The 17,516-nt window shown below is 45.1% G+C and overlaps 1 protein-coding gene across 6 annotated transcripts in view; it reads left to right on the top strand.

Annotated features, from left to right (window-relative positions):
* The window catches only part of LOC117359357 (probable ATP-dependent RNA helicase DDX60), a 254,746-nt gene that overhangs the window by 131,827 nt on the left and 105,403 nt on the right, over positions 1 to 17,516 (top strand). For all 6 annotated transcript variants that reach the window (XR_004539215.1, XM_033941992.1, XM_033941983.1 and 3 more), the window contains exon 22: positions 8,468 to 8,577. Coding sequence is in view for 5 of the 6 variants with exons in the window: in XM_033941992.1 (XP_033797883.1) it covers positions 8,468 to 8,577 (110 nt within the window). In the remaining variant the exon portion in view is untranslated. The remainder of the gene's footprint in view (positions 1 to 8,467; positions 8,578 to 17,516) is intronic.

Here is a 17,516-nt window from a genome sequence, read left to right as displayed (position 1 = left end):
TGAATAAGGATAGAGATACAGAGGGGACATGAAGAGGAGGTGAAATAGAGACATAGAAGTAATGCTGAAAAAGTGTGTGTGTGGGGGGAGATAAAGACATTGAAAGGGCAAATGGTGAACATGGGGTAAAGACAAGGACAGAGACAAATGAAGATTCTGAAAAAGTGGTGAGATAGGGATATAGGTGAGATGGACACAAAGAAGGGTGATGCTGGAAAATAGGTGGAATGGTAATTCTTACAAACACAGAAGGGAAATGCTGGATCAAGGAGAGATGGGGCTCAGGCTGGATGGAATGAGGAGAAATGCCTTGTTGGCCCGGAACTTCCTCTCCTACGTCAGAATTGATGTCAGGGAGCGGAATGCTGGTCAGCGCGATGCTTCTGCAGGGAAAGCTTGGGACAGCGGTGGCTTGGGGGCTATTCCCCGATGGCGGTGGCAGCAAACCGAGTGGCTTGGGGGAGGGCACGGAGAAAGAAAGAAAGGGGGCAGACAGGGAGACAGAAAGAAGGGGGAACAGGGAGACAGAAAGAAAAAGTTGGGGGAGAGAATGAGGTCTGGAGGAGAGGAAACATACAGGAGGCTGAAAGAAAGGAAGAAAGATTGGATGCACAGTCAGAAGAAGAAAGTGCAACCAGAGACTCATGAAATCACCAAACAGCAAAGGTAGGAAAAATGATTTTATTTTCAATTTAGTGATCAAAATGTGTCTGTTTTGAGAATTTATATCTGCTGTCTATATTTTGCACTATGGCTCCCTTTTACTAAACCGCAATATCGTTTTTTAGTGCAGGGAGCCTATGAGCATTGAGAGCAGCGCGAGGCATTCAGCGTAACTCCCTGTGCTAAAACCTACTATTGTGGTTTAATAAAAAGGGAGGGGGGGTATTTGTCCATTTTTGTATTTTGTTACCGAGGTGACATTGCATAGAGTCATCTGCCGTGACCTCTTTGAAAAAACCCGGAATATGAATAATTAACATTTTCTCTGCCTTTCATTGTGCTTTGTGTTTTTTTTTAATTTTATTGTTGGTAGATCATTTTGACTTAGTCATTATAAAAGTAGCTCGCAAGCCCATAAAGTGTGGGCACCCCTGCTCTAAGTCTTCTTACTCTGGGGCACCAGACCTCCCTCATACAAAGGCCGGGAATACAGAGTTGGTTCCATTCTTGGTAGGGGATGCCTTGGTAGGCTCACTGCTCAGCCACTGGGAACTCAGATTCGGTCCTGTTCTGGGTGGAGGACACTTGTGGGGTGGGGTGGGGTGGGGTGGGAAGGGGGGCTAGTTTGCGCCATCGTGCAGGCTCACCACTCTGCCTCTGCTGGCAAAAGCACAGTCTGTCCCAATCTAGGGGGAGAAAACCTAGCAGGGACCAGGCTGCACCACAATACTGGCTTCTAGAAAGCACAATGGACTGGGGGGGGGGGGGATCTAGCAGTGTGTTGCACCATTTGGACCCATGTAGACTTGCACGGCCATTCAGATGCTGACCTGAGGTCCCTTTCCATCCAGCATCTGCCCCTCCTCCTCTTTCCATCCAGCATCTGCCCCTCTGTCTGCTGCTTCTGCCCAGCATCTGATCTGTCTCCTCTCTTCCTCCTTTCTGCCCCCTCTGTCATCCCATCCATCATCCACCCTTCTTTCTCCCCCTTCCATCCAGCATCTGCCCATCTTTCCCCCCTTTCAGCCCAGCAACTGCTTCATTTCTCTTTCTCCCCCTTCTATTCAGTGTCTGCTCCATCTTTCTCTTTCCTCCCTTCCATCCGTATCCTCCCCTTCTCCTCCTTTCCATTCAATGTCTTCCTCCCCTCTCCTTTTCTTTACATCCATCATCTGTATTTTTCTCTCTCCCCAGGCATTCCAGCTTGTCTCAGACAGGAATAGCCTTACAGGGACTTAGCAAACACAAAGAGTGGAGGGCCATGTATGTTAATGCACACAGTTTAGGTAATAAAATTCTAGAACTGGAAACTGAAATAGGAGATGCCAACCTGGACGTGGTGGCAATATCCGAGACTTGGTTCACAGACGCACATGGGTGGGATATAGCCATACCGGGGTACAATCTACTTCGTCAGGACAGAGAGGGCAGGTTAGGAGGAGGGGTAGCACTATACATTAAAGAAGACATCAAAACCATCAGGATCACTGATGTCAAGTACACCGGGGAGTCCCTCTGGATAAACCTGGCAAGAGGTGGCAAAAAATGCCTGTATCTTGGAGTGGTATACAGACCTCCAAGACAACCGGAAAACATGGACGCAGAATTAATTGAAGACATAGAGAACATAACTCTACGGGGCGACACTGTACTGCTAGGGGACTTCAACATGCCTGATGCAGATTGGAACACATTTTCAGCAACAACCAGCAGCAGCAGGAAGCTTTTGACCTCCATAAAAGGAGTACATCTCAGACAGATGGTAACGGAGCCCACTAGGGACCAGGCGATCCTAGATCTGGTACTCACCAACGGGGAAAGCGTCTCAGAGGTTTCAGTAGGAGATACACTAGCCTCCAGCGACCATAACATGATATGGTTCAACCTTGGGAAAGGATCCCCTAAATCAATTACAAAAACAAAGGTACTCAATTTCCGGGGCACCGACTTCACACGCATGGGAGATTTCGTTCATCAGACGCTGCAGGACCAAGCAGAGACCGGCAATGTGGAAACTATGTGGTCGTACCTGAAATCATCCATACACGAAGCAACTAATCGCTACATAAAATCAGTAGATAAACGGCAAAGAAACAACAAACCCCAATGGTTCACTGGAGAGATCTCGCACCTCATTAAGGAAAAGAAAAAAGCATTTCTTTCCTACAAACGTACGCAAAAAAAAAGAAACTAAAGTAGAATATAAGACCAGATCTGCAGCAGTCAAAACAGCAGTTAGGGAGGCCAAACTTCGAGTGGAAGAAACTCTGGCAAAAAACATTAAAAAGGGGGACAAATCCTTCTTTAGGTATATCAGTGATAGGAAAAGGAACACAGACGGTATAGTACGCCTTAGACAACCGGACGGAAACTACGCAGTGGCGGACTCCAAGAAAGCAGAACTACTAAATGAATATTTCTGCTCAGTCTTCACCTGCGAGGCACCAGGACATGGACCACAGTTGAAAGAGAAACAAGACGTGGATGACCCGTTTCAGAATTTTGAGTTCACACCTGGGGACGTCTACAACGAACTGGCAAGACTCAAGGTGAGCAAAGCCATGGGACCGGACAAGAGTGCTCATAGAATTGAGAGATGTTCTGGCAGAACCGTTGGCAGTGCTCTTCAATCTTTCACTAAGTACGGGGAAAGTACCGTTGGACTGGAAAACTGCCAACGTCGTTCCTCTACATAAAAAGGGTTGCAAGGCTGAGGCTGCGAACTATAGACCGGTAAGCCTCACCTCAATAGTGTGTAAACTCATGGAGACACTGGTTAAGTATAGATTGGATACGATCCTAAACGAGGAAAATCTCCGGGATCCCAGTCAACATGGATTCACCAAGGGTAGGTCATGCCAGTCCAATCTTATCAGCTTCTTTGACTGGGTAACAAAAAGACTGGACTCAGGCGAGTCCTTGGACGTCGTGTACCTGGACTTCAGCAAAGCGTTTGACAGCGTCCCACACCGCAGGCTGCTGAACAAGATGAAATCAATGGGGTTGGGACTCTAACTACATGGGTCAAAGATTGGCTTAGTGGCAGACTTCAGAGGGTAGTGGTTAATGGTACTCTCTCTAAAATGTCGGAAGTGACTAGCGGAGTGCCACAGGGTTCAGTCCTGGGCCCTCTCCTCTTCAACATATTCATTGGGGATTTGACTCAAGGGCTTCAAGGCAAGGTAACCTTATTCGCTGATGATGCCAAACTATGCAATATAGTAAACGACTATAATCTAAAGGATGCTATGGAGCAAGACCTGCGTACTTTAGAAAGCTGGTCCTCGATCTGGCAGCTGGGCTTCAACGCCAAGAAATGTAAGGTCATGCATCTCGGAAACAGAAATCCTTGCAGAACTTACACCCTGAATGGAGAAACTTTAACCAGAACTACGGCAGAACGAGACTTAGGAGTAATCATCAGTGCTGATATGAAAGCTGCCACTCAAGTGGAGAAGGCTTCATCTAAAGCACGGCAGATGATAGGTTGTATCAGGAGAAGCTTCGTCAGCAGGAAGCCTGAAGTCATGATGCCATTGTTCAGAGCCATGGTGAGACCTCATCTGGAATACTGTGTGCAATTTTGGAGGCCACATTACTGTAAAGATGTGCTCAGAGTTGAATCGGTTCAGCGGATGGCCACCAGGATGGTCTCGGGGCTAAAGGGTCTCCCGTACGAGGAAAGACTGAGCAAGTTACAGCTCTACTCTCTCGAGGAGCGTAGGGAGAGGGGAGACATGATTGAGACATTTAAGTACATCACGGGACGGGTTGAGGTGGAAGATGATATCTTTCTCCTGAAGGGACCCTCGACCACAAGAGGTCATCCGCTCAAACTCAGGGGAGGGAAGTTTCGTGGAGATGCCAGGAAGTACTTCTTCACGGAGAGAGTGATTGAGCATTGGAACAAGCTTCCAATGCAGGTGATAGAGGCACACAGCGTCCCAGACTTCAAGAATAAATGGGATACATATGTAGGATCCCTACGAGGGTCAGCCAAAGGATAGGATCACTAGGGTATAGACTTGGCAGTAGAATGGCATTATTACAATTCTACTTAAAGGGGACATTAGACTTAAAAGGGAGGGTCGATGGTGTGGGCAGACTTGATGGGCTGTAGCCCTTATCTGCCGTCATCTTTCTATGTTTCTATGTTTCCCCTTTCATCCAGTGTGTCTGATCCCTCCCCATTTCTATCTACAGTCTGTCTCCTCTCACCTCCTACATTCAGTATCTACCCCCTCCCACCTGACACCTCAGCCACCGCCAGACTGATGCAAAGTCTTCCCTCCGATGTCAGCTCTGACTTCGGGGGAAGACTTCTGGGTCGGCTACATATGGCTTGCTGCAGGTTGCCTCCAACCCCTGCTGTTATCTGGACTCGAATGAAGTGGTGGAAGCGAGTGCATTTTTGGACACAGAAGTCATGAACTGGGGAGAGAGGAAGGGAAAGGGAGGGAAAGAGATGCTGAGGTGGGGGAGGGAATAGAAAGAGAGAATTGGGTGTGGGTGTGTCAATGAGCGGGAAAGAGAGATGGTTGTGTACACACATCAAATGGAAGAAAGAGGAGAATTTTTGGTCATAGGGAGGAAGGTACAGAATGTGATAGGGAAGAAAAAGATGAGAGTGAGAAATGTGGCAAGGGAACAATGGGGCAGATTGAAAGGGATGCAAGAGGGAGGAATATTGGACAGTGGTGAAGGGAATGGAGGGAGAGATGTGGCATAGTGTTGGAGAGGGGTGATAGAAGGAGAAATGTTGGGCATGGGGCTGGTGGGCAGCCACAAAAGATGAGAAAGAGATAAATGCTGGACCATGGTAGGGGGAACCATTGGACAGCAACAGAAGAATTTACAGAAGATGGAAAAGCGGAAAAAAGAAACTGGGACCAACTTTATGGAAAAATAAGTCTCCAGACAACAAAGGTAAAAAATGGAATTTATTGACTAAAATATGTTAGCTTTGGGAAATGTATATGGCAGATGTCTTTGTTTTGTGTTCAAAAGAAAAGGAAATGCATTTCTGGTTTTATTTCTACAGTATTGAAGTACTTGTTGACCCTTGCTGTGACTGGTGGGGATCCCCAAGCACCGCCAGCAGAGGACCTCCTCTAGAGATGGCCAGAACTCCCCTCCACCAAGCGCAGCAGTCGCTGGCAGCATCCATGAGCCACTGAGGTGCCAGCATCTGTGACTCAGGGACGCTACTGCTGCCTGCCAAGCTTGGCAAAAGGGACCCCCGGCCAACTGCAAAGGAAGTCCTCAGCTGACAGTTTGTGGGTTCTCATCAGCTGAGTATTTATATTTTATATTTACATTAAAGGTTCTGGTAGAAACCCATTTACAAAGTATGTATTCTTCCCAATTAATATTTCCAAATTAATAAAGTCTCTTTGCTTATTTGTAAATGGGTCTCTACCAGAGCCTTTAATTCAATAGCATAATTAAATAAAATAACTATTTCTGAAGTTTATAGGGAAGGATGGTGATGGAGGGGATTCCTCGCGGGGACGGGTAGGGACGGAGGGGATTCCTCGCAGGGACGGGTGGGGACGGAGGGGATTCCTCGCGGGGACGGGTGGGGACGGAAGGATTCCTCACGGGGACGGGTGGGGACGGGTGGGATTTTGGCGGGACGGGTGGGGACGGGTGGGATTTCTGTCCCCGCGCAACTCTCTACTACAAAGCCCAGGCTGTGCTTCTTTAGCTTTCAGCTGGCTTAGGGCTCACTCTCTCTGACCAGGGGGCAGTTGCCCTAGTTGCACTCCCCTAACACTATTCTTGTGACTGAAGTATTCTGTTAGCTTGATTTTTCTATGGAGCATTCTGTAGTAATTTGGTTTGTTCAGTTTTCACAATAGTGGAGGGGATATTTGTGACAGGGAAGGGAGACATAGTTTTTGTTGATCCTTGCTCTGTATTATTTGTGTTTATAAAATGACAATTGTACAGAATATTGTCTCTTTTTATACTTTAATAAAATAAGTTCAGTATAAAATCATAACTATTCGAGGCTTGTGTGGATGGGATCTGACAGTTTGCAGAACGGGGACTGAGCTTGCAGGGCAGGGATGGAGACTGAGCTTGTAGGATGGGGCAGGGATGGGGACCGAACTCGCGGGGATGGGGCAGGGATGGGGACTGAGCTCGTGGGGATGGGGCAGGGACGGGGTCAAGCTCACGGGGACGGGGTGGGAACGATGATAAATTTTTTCCCCATGTCATTCTCTACTCAGGTGGTGGAGTTTCTGCAGTCGCTGGGATGGGTAGTCAACCTTGCTAAAAGCCGGTTGTCTCTATCTCAGCGCTTGGAATATCTAGAGGTGCTGTTTGACACCTCCTTGGGGGAAGGTCTTCTTTCCGGAGGCCCGGGTAAGTATATTGCAATCTCAGATTCACCTGCTTATGGCGTCCCGGTGTTCTCGGGCGCAGTATTTCCTCCAAGTCTTGGGGTTGTTGGCGGCTTCCCTCGATGTAGTGAGGTGGTCGTGAGCCCACATGCGTCCTCTTCAGTATGCTCTTCTTTGGAGGTGGTTACCTCAGAGGCACAGTCTGGATCACCCTGTTCCACTTCCGGGCTTACCTCGGGGCAGTTTTCGTTGGTGGCTGAGCCTCAGTGGACGGTGCTGCTCACGGATGCCAGTCTTCTTGGTTGAGGGGCTCATTGTCTAGGTCACTCAGCTCAGTGCACCTGGTCCATGGAGGAGGCTTCTTGGTCGATCAGTGTCTTGGAGACCAGAGCCATCCGTCTGGCATTGCTAGCCTTCCAGTCCTTTCTAATGGGCAAGTAAGTCAGGATTCTGACAGACAATGCCACGGTGGTGACCTATGTCAATCATCAGGGGGGCACCAGGAGCACTTTGGTGGCACAGGAGGCGACTCTGCTCATGGTCTGGGCGGAGTCGCACCTTCAAGAAATATCAGCATCCCACATAGCCGGCTTGGAGAATGTTCAAGTGGACTTCCTAAGTCGTCACGTGCTAGATCCCGGAGAGTGGTATCTAAGCCCTGTGGCTTTTCAGTTGATAGTGCAGTCTTGGGGTCAGCCCCTCGTGGACCTGATGGCCACAAGTGTCAATGTCAAAACACCCCGCTTCTTAAGTTGTCGCAAAGACGGTCAGGCCGAGGGCTTAGATGCTCTGGTTCAACCATGGCCAACGAAGGGGCTATTATATGTGTTCCCTCCGTGGCCATTAGTGGGCAGAGTTCTTCTCAGCATAATTCACCATCCGGGCCTCATGGTTCTGGTGGCTCCGGATTGGCCTCGACGACCGTGGTACGTGGATCTGGTGAGGCATCTGGTGGCGTATCCTTTTCCTCTGCCTCTCTTGGACAACCTTCTAACATAGGGTCCCATTCCAATGTTTGATCCGGGTCCCTTTTATCTTACCCTATCTCCCGCGAATAACGAGGGAGATGTGTAGTTCTGCTTGGCTATTCGTCAGACTGATAGTAAAGGGGACTGCACAGTCCACTTGCACTAATGCCAAAAGCCAGTGTGTCTCAGTGTCCACCTGCTGGCAGAGGAACATAAACTCATTTGTTCTGTGCCGGTCTGGAGGGACTAAAAGAAAGAAAATTAGCAGGTAAGAACCTAATTTCTCCAGCCTGCACCTATTTTAAAAAGGCTCTAAGTTTGCCAGAGAATGTTGTCAAATAGTATGAGAACTTTCTTTGTCTTTACCAGGAAGTTTGAATTCCCCTCTCCATATTCTATCTAAACTGGGGCTATACGTGTTCATGTATTTATGAATAAATCTAGATGGTGACTGGTAGTGTCACTGAAGTTCTTCTTTCTTTCTAGTTATCTATGGAGAAAGATACAATGATCTGGAAAAGTATATTTGCTCACTGAAGAGAGGTGATTTCATCTTTGAACACTATCATCCATGTGCTGCGTTAACTGTCAATCATGTAAGCATATCATTGTGTGTTGTCATCTTTAGAATTCATATTATTCTGAATTTTTCATTTCTTTAAACCAAAGCACGTCATAGATATCAAGAAATAAATAGTACTAGCAGAACAGTAATAGGAGCTATGGAAAGTTGAAAGGGGATCAGTAACAGGAGCAAGTAAAACTAGGAATAATAATAATAAGTTTATATACCGCAGGATTGTGAAGTTCTATGCGGTTTACAACGATTAAAGAAAAAATGCTACAAACTGAGTAGGACTTAAATAGTTGGAGATAGGCAACTAACAGTTTATGAGATCAGTTGTTGTGGGAGAGATTGTGCAGATCAGTTACCTAGGTACTTCAAGAACAGATATGTTTTTAGGTTTTTCCTAAATTCCCCATAGTTATTTGCATACATAAGTAATCTTTCATAAGGACTGACAAACTGGGTAAAATCAAAGGTTTGTCTAGGTCAGTATCCTGTTTCTAACAATGCCCAATCCAGAAATTAGACTTTTACAACTTATTTAAAACGCTTCGATTAGACTCATATGAAAAGCAAAGAAATTTGACCACATCTCACCACTCCTCAAGATATCTCATTGGCTCCCGGTGGCACATCAAATAACTTACAAGATATGCCTACTAAGCCTTAAATCAATAATTTATAAAACTCCTGCCTTTATTGACCGAGTCTTAATTCCCTATGCCCCCGTCCAGTCACTTAGATCTAACGACCAACATTTGCTGGTTGTTCCCTTGGAGGCAATATATTTTTTCAGTCGTCACTCCACAACCGTGGAACTCTCTCCCAATACACATAAGGGAAGAATATCTTATTGATAGGTTTAAAAGCAAGTTAAAATGCTTTCTTTTTAAAGATGCATTTGACTGCTAGTTTTTTAGTCAGATCACACTTTTTAATTCCAGCTAGATTTTTTATTGTCATATCCATACTCGTCTCGTTTACTATCATATATTGTATTTCCTCCCCACTTCCCTTTCGGTTCTGTTTTTGTTTTGTTATTGGTACTGTCTCCCCAAATTTGGTGACGTATTATGTTTTTTAGATTTGTTCATTGCTTTGAATTAAGATTAAGCAATTCATCAAATTTTAAATAAACTTGAAACTTAAATTTGAAAAGTATCTAGCAGGATCCCAAAGAGTATGATATTCCATAAGCAGACGGGAGATAACCAGAAAGACCCGTTTCAAGATTTTGAATTTACACCCAGTAGCGTCTATGACGAACTATCAAGACTCAAAGTAAACAAAGCCATGGGACCGGATAACCTACACCCCAGAATGCTCAAGGAGTTAAGGGAAGTCCTGGCAGAACCATTATCTGTTCTTTTCAATCTTTCCCTAAGCACAGGAAGGGTCCCCTTGGACTGGAAAACCGCCAATGTAATCCCACTCCACAAAAAGGGCTGCAGGACAGAGACAGCAAACTACAGACCAGTGAGTCTCACATCTATAGTGTGTAAACTCATGGAAACACTGATCAAACAGAATCTTGACACAATCCTAGATGAAGAAAAACTGCGTGATCCACACCAACACAGGTTCACCCAGGGTAGATCCTGCCAATCTAATCTGATTAGCTTTTTTGACTGGGTTACTAGACAACTGGAGACCGGAGAGTCACTGGACGTGGTATATTTGGACTTCAGTAAAGCATTTGATAGCATCCCTCATCGAAGATTACTGAACAAGCTGAAATCGATAGGATTAGGAGACACTCTAACTACATGGGTTGGGGATTGGCTGAGCGGTAGACTTCAGAAGGTGGTGGTGAACGGTACCCCATCCGAAGCATCGGAGGTGATCAGTGGCGTGCCGCAGGGCTCGGTCCTGGGCCCGAATCTATTTAACTTATTCATAAGAGATATAACGCAAGGACTTAGAGGAAGGGTATCACTGTTTGCCGATGACGCCAAACTTTGCAACATAGTAGGCAAAAGCTTATTACCTGATAATATGACACACGACCTACTGTTGCTGGAACAGTGGTCAACTACTTGGCAGCTAGGCTTCAATGCTAAAAAATGCAAGATAATGCACCTGGGTAAGAGAAACCCGTGTAGAACTTATGTACTAAATGGTGAGACCTTGGTTAGGACCACGGCGGAACGCGACCTAGGGGTGATCATTAGTGAGGACATGAAGGTTGCCAATCAAGTGGAGAAGGCTTCCTCCAGGGCAAGACAAATGATGGGGTATATCCGCAGAGGTTTCGTCAGCAGGAGACCTGAAGTTATGATGCCGTTGTACAGAACCATGGTGAGGCCTCACTTGGAATACTGTGTTTAGTTTTGGAGACCACACTACCGAAAGGACGTGCTGAGGATCGAGTCGGTTCAGCGAACGGCCACCAGGATGGTCTTGGGGCTCAAGGATCTCACGTATGAAGAAAGATTTAAAAAATTGCGGCTGTACTCACTTGAGGAAAGAAGAGAACGGGGAGATATGATTGAAACATATAAGTACATCACGGGACGCATCGAGTCGGAAGATGATATCTTCTGGCTCATGGGACCCTTGACCACCAGAGGTATCCGCTGAAGATCAGGGGAGGGAAGTTTCATGGCGACTCCAGGAAGTACTTCTTCACCGAAAGAGTAGTGGATCATTGGAACAGACTCCCACTCCAGGTGATAAAGGCCAGCAGCGTGACGGATTTTAAGAGAAAATGGGATACTCACGTGGGATCTTTAAGGGAGTAAATTCAGGGGAGGGGATGCTTGGAATGGGCAGACTTGGTGGGCTATAGCCCTTTTCTGCTGCTTTTTTCTATGTTTCTATAGAATCCCCTAGGATAAATAGTAGATTTCCTACTTCTACCTTGTTAATAACAGTTTATGGACTTTTTCACTTTATACTCAGAATTGCTAACTACTTTTACCACATCCTTGTACAATGAATTCCAGAACTTAATTTTGCATTATGTGAAAAAAATACTTTCTATGATTTGTTTTAAATATTTACACAACGAGGGAATCATGAGGGCAGGATGTCAATAGATCATCCAAGGGTAGTATTGTTCAAAAAATCACTTTATTGATGAATTTGCCACATGGGCTCGATAGACTCGACACTGGCAGTGTTTCAGCGCTTGTGCCTTTTTCAAGAGTCTGACTTGAATGTGGCACAGTGCATACATGCACTCGGGTGGACGCACTGAGGAGATGTCAGTTGAGAGCAAAAAATGAAGACAAGTGTCAGGAGCAAAACTCAAGATCACGGGCCCTGTTCTCCCTCCCCTTGTCTAGCACTGCATCTCTATGTCCCCTATCCTTCCTCATGTTCAGATTTTCCCTTTATTCTTTAGACCTTCCTCCCCCCTCCCCTCTAGTCCTTCCTTCCCCAGGACCAGCATCTCCCTTCCTTTTCTCTTGTCTCCCCCTCCTATCAAGGTATCCTCTTTCTCATTCCCCTTCTAAAAACCTGAGGGAACGGTACAGTTTAGGGGTGAAAAACTTATGTGTACGACTGAAGAGCAAGACTTAGAAACATAGAAACATGATGGCAGATAAAGGCCTATCCAGTCTTTCCATCTTCAGTAATCATTATCTCTTCCTCTCTCTAAGAGATTCCATGTGCCTATCCCAAACTTTCTTAAAATCAGACACAGTCTCTGTCTCCACCAACTCTTCTGGGAGACCGTTTCACACATCTACCACCCTTTGTGTAAAAAAAAGTATTTCCATACTGGAACATTTGACCTACAAAGATCGACTCAGGAGGCTGGGACTGTTTACCCTTGAGAAGAGAAGACTGAGAGGGGATTTGATAGAGACCTTTAAAATATTAAAAGGATTTGATAAAATAGACCAGGAGGCACCATTGCTGAAATATTCAGAGGTGACACGGACAAGAGGTCATAGCCTGAAACTGAGTGGCAGCAGGTTTAGGACAAACGTCAGGAAATTCTGTTTCACACAGCGTGTGGTGGGTGCTTGGAATGCGCTCCTGGAGGAGGTTGTGGAGGAGACTACTGTACTGGGATTCAAGAGAAAGTTGGATACACACCTTCTTGCATATCATATTGAGGGATACGGTAAATCCGGGTCCGGGTGCGGATCACCGGACAAGATGGACCTCGGTCTGATCCGGTGAGGGCGTTTCTTATGTTCTTAAAAAACTCACACCCCAAGAATGTAAAGATCTATAGAGGCAAAAACCCCACTACTGTGCACAGTCAATCAACATTTTTATATTTTAATTTTGTAGTTAATTTTCAAAAACATCAAAGATAGAAAAAAGATATCTTAGCTCTGGCGCCAGAGATTTACTTCTGCTGCTGGTGTCATACAGACTTCCTATCTTCAACGGCATTCAAAACTTTCTCACAGTCTAAGCTTTGAAAATCGGCTCAGAGAAAAAAAGCTCCTACAAGATCTTATTTCACCAACACACATTTGGTTTCTTCAGGGATTCTTAAATCCAGCTTCCATCTATGTCATGCACAGTAGTGGAATTTTTACCTCTATAGATCTTTACATTCTTGGGGTGTGAGTTTTTTATGCCAATGACAAGAACAATGCCAGTTATAAGTTATGCCTTGAGGCTTTTTCTCTACCTGTTTTTTAATTTAATATGGGATCTTAGAGATATAGCCTACTGCTGGTGAGTGACATGTCTATAATTATTGTGATTTAAACATCTCTATCATATCTCCCCTCTCCCGCCTTTCCTCCATAGTATACAGATTGAGATCTTTAAGTCTGCCCCTATCCACCTTATGACGAAGACCGCACACCATTTTAGTAACTTTCCTCTGGGCCAACTCCATCCTTTTTATATATTTTGAAGGTGCAGCCTCCAGAATTGAACACAATATTCTAAATGAGGTCTTATACAGGGGCATCAATATCTCCTTTTTTCTACTGGCCACACCCCTCCCTATGCACCCTAGCATCCTTCTATCTTTCACCGTCACCTCTTCAACCTGTTTGGCCACCTTAAGATCATCACATACAATCACACCCAAGTCCCGCTCTTCTGTTGTGCACATAAGTTCTTCATCCCCTAAAATGTACCATTCTCTTGGGATTTGCAGCCCAAATGCATGACCTTGCATTTCTTAGTATTAAATTTTCGTTGCCAAATTTCAGACCAACCTTCAAGCTTCACCAGGTCTTTCTTCATGTTATTTACACCATCCTGGGTGTCTATTTCAGATCCGCAAAGAGGCAAATCTTACCCAACAGCCCTGCAATAATATCGTTTATAAAAATGTTAAAAAGAACAGGCTCAAGAACAGAACCTGGTAACATCCCTTTTCTCACATTCCATTGCTCACTAATATCTGTTGGCTTCCACTCAACCAGTTTTTGACCCAGTCTGTCACTTTGGGACCCATCTCAAGGGCACTCAGTGTATTTATTAGACATCTGTGTGGAACACTGTCAAAGGCTTTGCTAAAATCTAAATACACCACATCTAGCATACTCCCTCTATCTAATTCTTTGGTCACCCAGTCAAATAAATTGATTAAATTTGTCTGATAAGACCTACCTCTAATGAATCCATGTTTCCTCCTGTCCTGTAATCTACAGGATTCCAGAAACTTCACAGTTCCTCATAGGAGGCTCTTAAACAAACTCCACGGGCTGAAGTTAGTGCCCAAAGTCGTGAACTGGATTAGAAGCTAGGTTGATGGTTAATGAATTCGCTCTGAGGAGGGAAAGGTGACTAGTGGAGTGCCTCAGAGATCGGTGCTGGGACTGATTCTGTTTAATATGTTTGTGAGCGACATAGCTGAAGGGTTAGAAGGTAAAGTTAGCCTTTTTGCGGATGATCCCAGATTTATAACAGAGTGGACACCCCTGAGAGAATGGAAAACATGAAAAGGATCTGCAAAAGTTAGAAGAATGATCTAATGTCTGGCAACTAAAATTCAATGCGGAGAAGTGCAGAGTGATGCATTTGAGGGTAGTAATCTGGAGAAGAGGAGGGACAGGGAAGATATGATATAGCGTTTAAATACTTGAAAGGTATTAATATAGAACCAAATCTTTTCCAGGGAAGGGAAAACTAGAGGGCATAATTTGAGATTGCAGGGAGGAAGACTCAGGAGCAATGTTAGGAAATTCTTTTTCAAGGAGAGGGTGGTAGATGCCTTGAATGCCTTCCCGAGGGATGGTAGAGAGGAAAACGGTAATTGAATTCAAAAAAGTATGGGATAAACATAGAGGATCTCTAATTAGAAAACGAAGAATGTAAATTAAAGAGGTAAGGCTGATACTGGTCTATGTCCCATATGTGATGATTTGGTATAGGATTGGGCTGGGGAGGGCATCAATGTGAACTCCACTAACTTGGAACATGAGGATGTTACTAGACAGACTTTATGATAGATATACTACAAACAGGATGGTTGGATAGGCTGGAGTGAGCTTGGATGGCAACTTCAGCATTTGGAACCTAGGACAATAATAGGTGGACTTTACAGTCTATGACTCAGAAATATCAAAGAAGAGACAAGTTAATTTAATCATGTATTTTTAATGCGTATAACTAATGGGCAGACTGGATGGACTGTTCAGGTCTTTATCTGTCATCATTTACTATGTTTTCACAATTCTCTTTTTTAAAAGCATTTCCATTAATTTGCTTCCCACAGAAGTCAGACTTATCGGTCAGTTATTCCCTACTTCTTCCTTACTTGCACTTTTGCGGAGAGGGACCATTCCTCCATTCCTCCGGTACCACTCCCAACTCTAGAGACTCATTGAAAAGGTCAGTCAGCGGAACCACCTGAACTTCCCTAAGTTCCTTCAGAACCCTTGGATGTACACCATCTGGCCCCATCACTTGTCTGCTTTTATTTTAGCTAGCTCCTCACGAACACAATCCTCTGAAAATTGATTGTATGTGATGATCTTAAGGTAGCCAAACAGGTTGAAAAGATGATGGTGAAAGGTAGAAAGATGCTAGGGTTCATAGGGAGAGGTATGGCTAGTAGGAAAAATGAGGTATTGATGCCCTGTATAAGACTTTGGTTAGACCTTATTTAGAATATTGTGTACAATTCTGGAGGCTGCATCTTGAGAAAGATATAAAACGGTTGGAGTTAGTCCAGAGGAAGGCTACTAAAATAGTATGTGGTGTTCGTCATAAGCTGTATGGAGACAGATTCAATCTGTATACTTTGGAGGAAAGGCAGGAGAAGGGAGATATGATAGAGACGTTTAAATACCTACATGATGTAAATGCGCATGAGTCGAGTCTCTTTCATGTGAAAGGAAGCTGTGGAATGAGAGGGCATAGGATGAAGGTAAGAGGTGATAGACTCAGGAGTAATCTAAGGAAATATTTTTTTATAGAAAGGGTGGTAGATGTGTGGAACAGTCTCCAGGAAGAGGTGGTGGAGACTGTGTCTGAATTCAAGAAAGTTGGGAGAGACACGTGGGATCTCTTAGAGAGAGGAAGAGATAATTGTTACTGCGGATGGGCAGACTGGATGAGCCATTTGGCCTTTATTTTTTCATCATGTTTCTATGTTTGTCATCTGCCCTCCTCTCCCCCTTCCATCTAGCATCTACTGTCCTTCCATCCAGTGTCTGCCTTTCTTCTCTCTTCTTCTATCCATAGTCTGCTCTCCTTCTCTTCCCCTCAATGTATTTGCCCTCCTCTGCACCTTGTTCCATCCAGCCTCTGCCCTCTTTCTTTCCACTCCCCAAATTTAGTTCAGTTTATTTAGAGGAGCAATTTTAATATGATGTCTAAATCCGAGTTTAGATGTTCTCAAAAGTGAGCCCAAAATTTGGGTACAGAAAATGGTCATTTTTTTGAAACTGCAAAATACTGTATTTTTTGCTCCATAAGATGCACTTTTTCCACACAAAAAAGTGGGTGGAAAAAAGGGTGCGTCCTATGGAGCGAATACCACAATCCCCCCTTTACCTTATTTAGGCTGCCACCACTGCTCGCCCCTCACCCGCCGCTGCTGCTGCTGGTTGCTCACTGCAGCTGAAAGTACAGGAAGGGAAAGGCCAGGCGGGTGCAGCGATTGCACGCCGCCGGCCCAGAAGCCTTACTCCCGATGTCAGAATTGATGGAATAAGGCTTCTGGGTCAGCGTCGTGCAATCGCTGCACCTGCCTGGCCCTTCCTAGCAACTCCTTCCGTTCTGGGTGCCGCGCTGAGCCAGGAGTCCCACCCCACCGCTGCTGCTGCTTCCTCATCGACGTCGGGGGTAAGGCTTCTGGGCTTTGTATGTGCAATCGCTGCACCTGCCTGGCCCTTCCCAGCAATTCTCGGGCTATTCTAGGTGCTTTATACAGGAGTCCCCCCCCCCCGGCTGCTGCTGCTTCGTGAATGTGTTCTCACAGCGGCAGGCAATTAAAACCAGCATGCGGACAGGCAAGCAGGCTTGGGGATGGAAGACGACAGGCTGGAAGGCAGTGAGGGGAACATAGGAAGGAGGGAAGAAAGGATAATTGTTTGGCCGAAGGAAGGAAAGAAAGAAATCACCAGACAACAAAGGTAGGAAAAATGATTTTATTTTCAATTTAGTGATCAAAATGTGTCAGTTTAGAGAATTTATTTATGCTGTCTATATTTTGCCCTATATTTGTCTATTTTTCTATAGTTGTTACTGAGGTGACATTGCATATTTTAAAAAGTCATCTGCCTTGTCATCTGTGCTCTGTCCCAGCCTACCACTATACCACCAGAGGGGGGTCAGGGTGCAGAGCCTGGTAGGGAGGGAAGATAGGGTGCAGAGCCTGGCAATGAGTGTGGGGTTGGGTACAGAGCCTGGCAGGGAAAATTTGGTTCAGAATGTTTTTTTCTTGTTTTCATCTAAATTTAGGGTGCGTCTTATAGTCAGGTGCGTCTTATGGAGCGAAAAATACAGTATCTTTTTTTAAATGACTATTTCTAGATGTGTTTGCTTTAGTGTGTCTATCTTTTTTGACCATTTTCAAAAATAGCCATGTCCAAA

This window comes from Geotrypetes seraphini, chromosome 1 (genome assembly GCF_902459505.1).
Source record: "Geotrypetes seraphini chromosome 1, aGeoSer1.1, whole genome shotgun sequence".
Lineage (NCBI taxonomy): Eukaryota > Metazoa > Chordata > Amphibia > Gymnophiona > Dermophiidae > Geotrypetes > Geotrypetes seraphini.
Note: the sequence above shows the minus strand (reverse complement) of the source record. Positions and strands in the feature narration are given on the sequence as shown.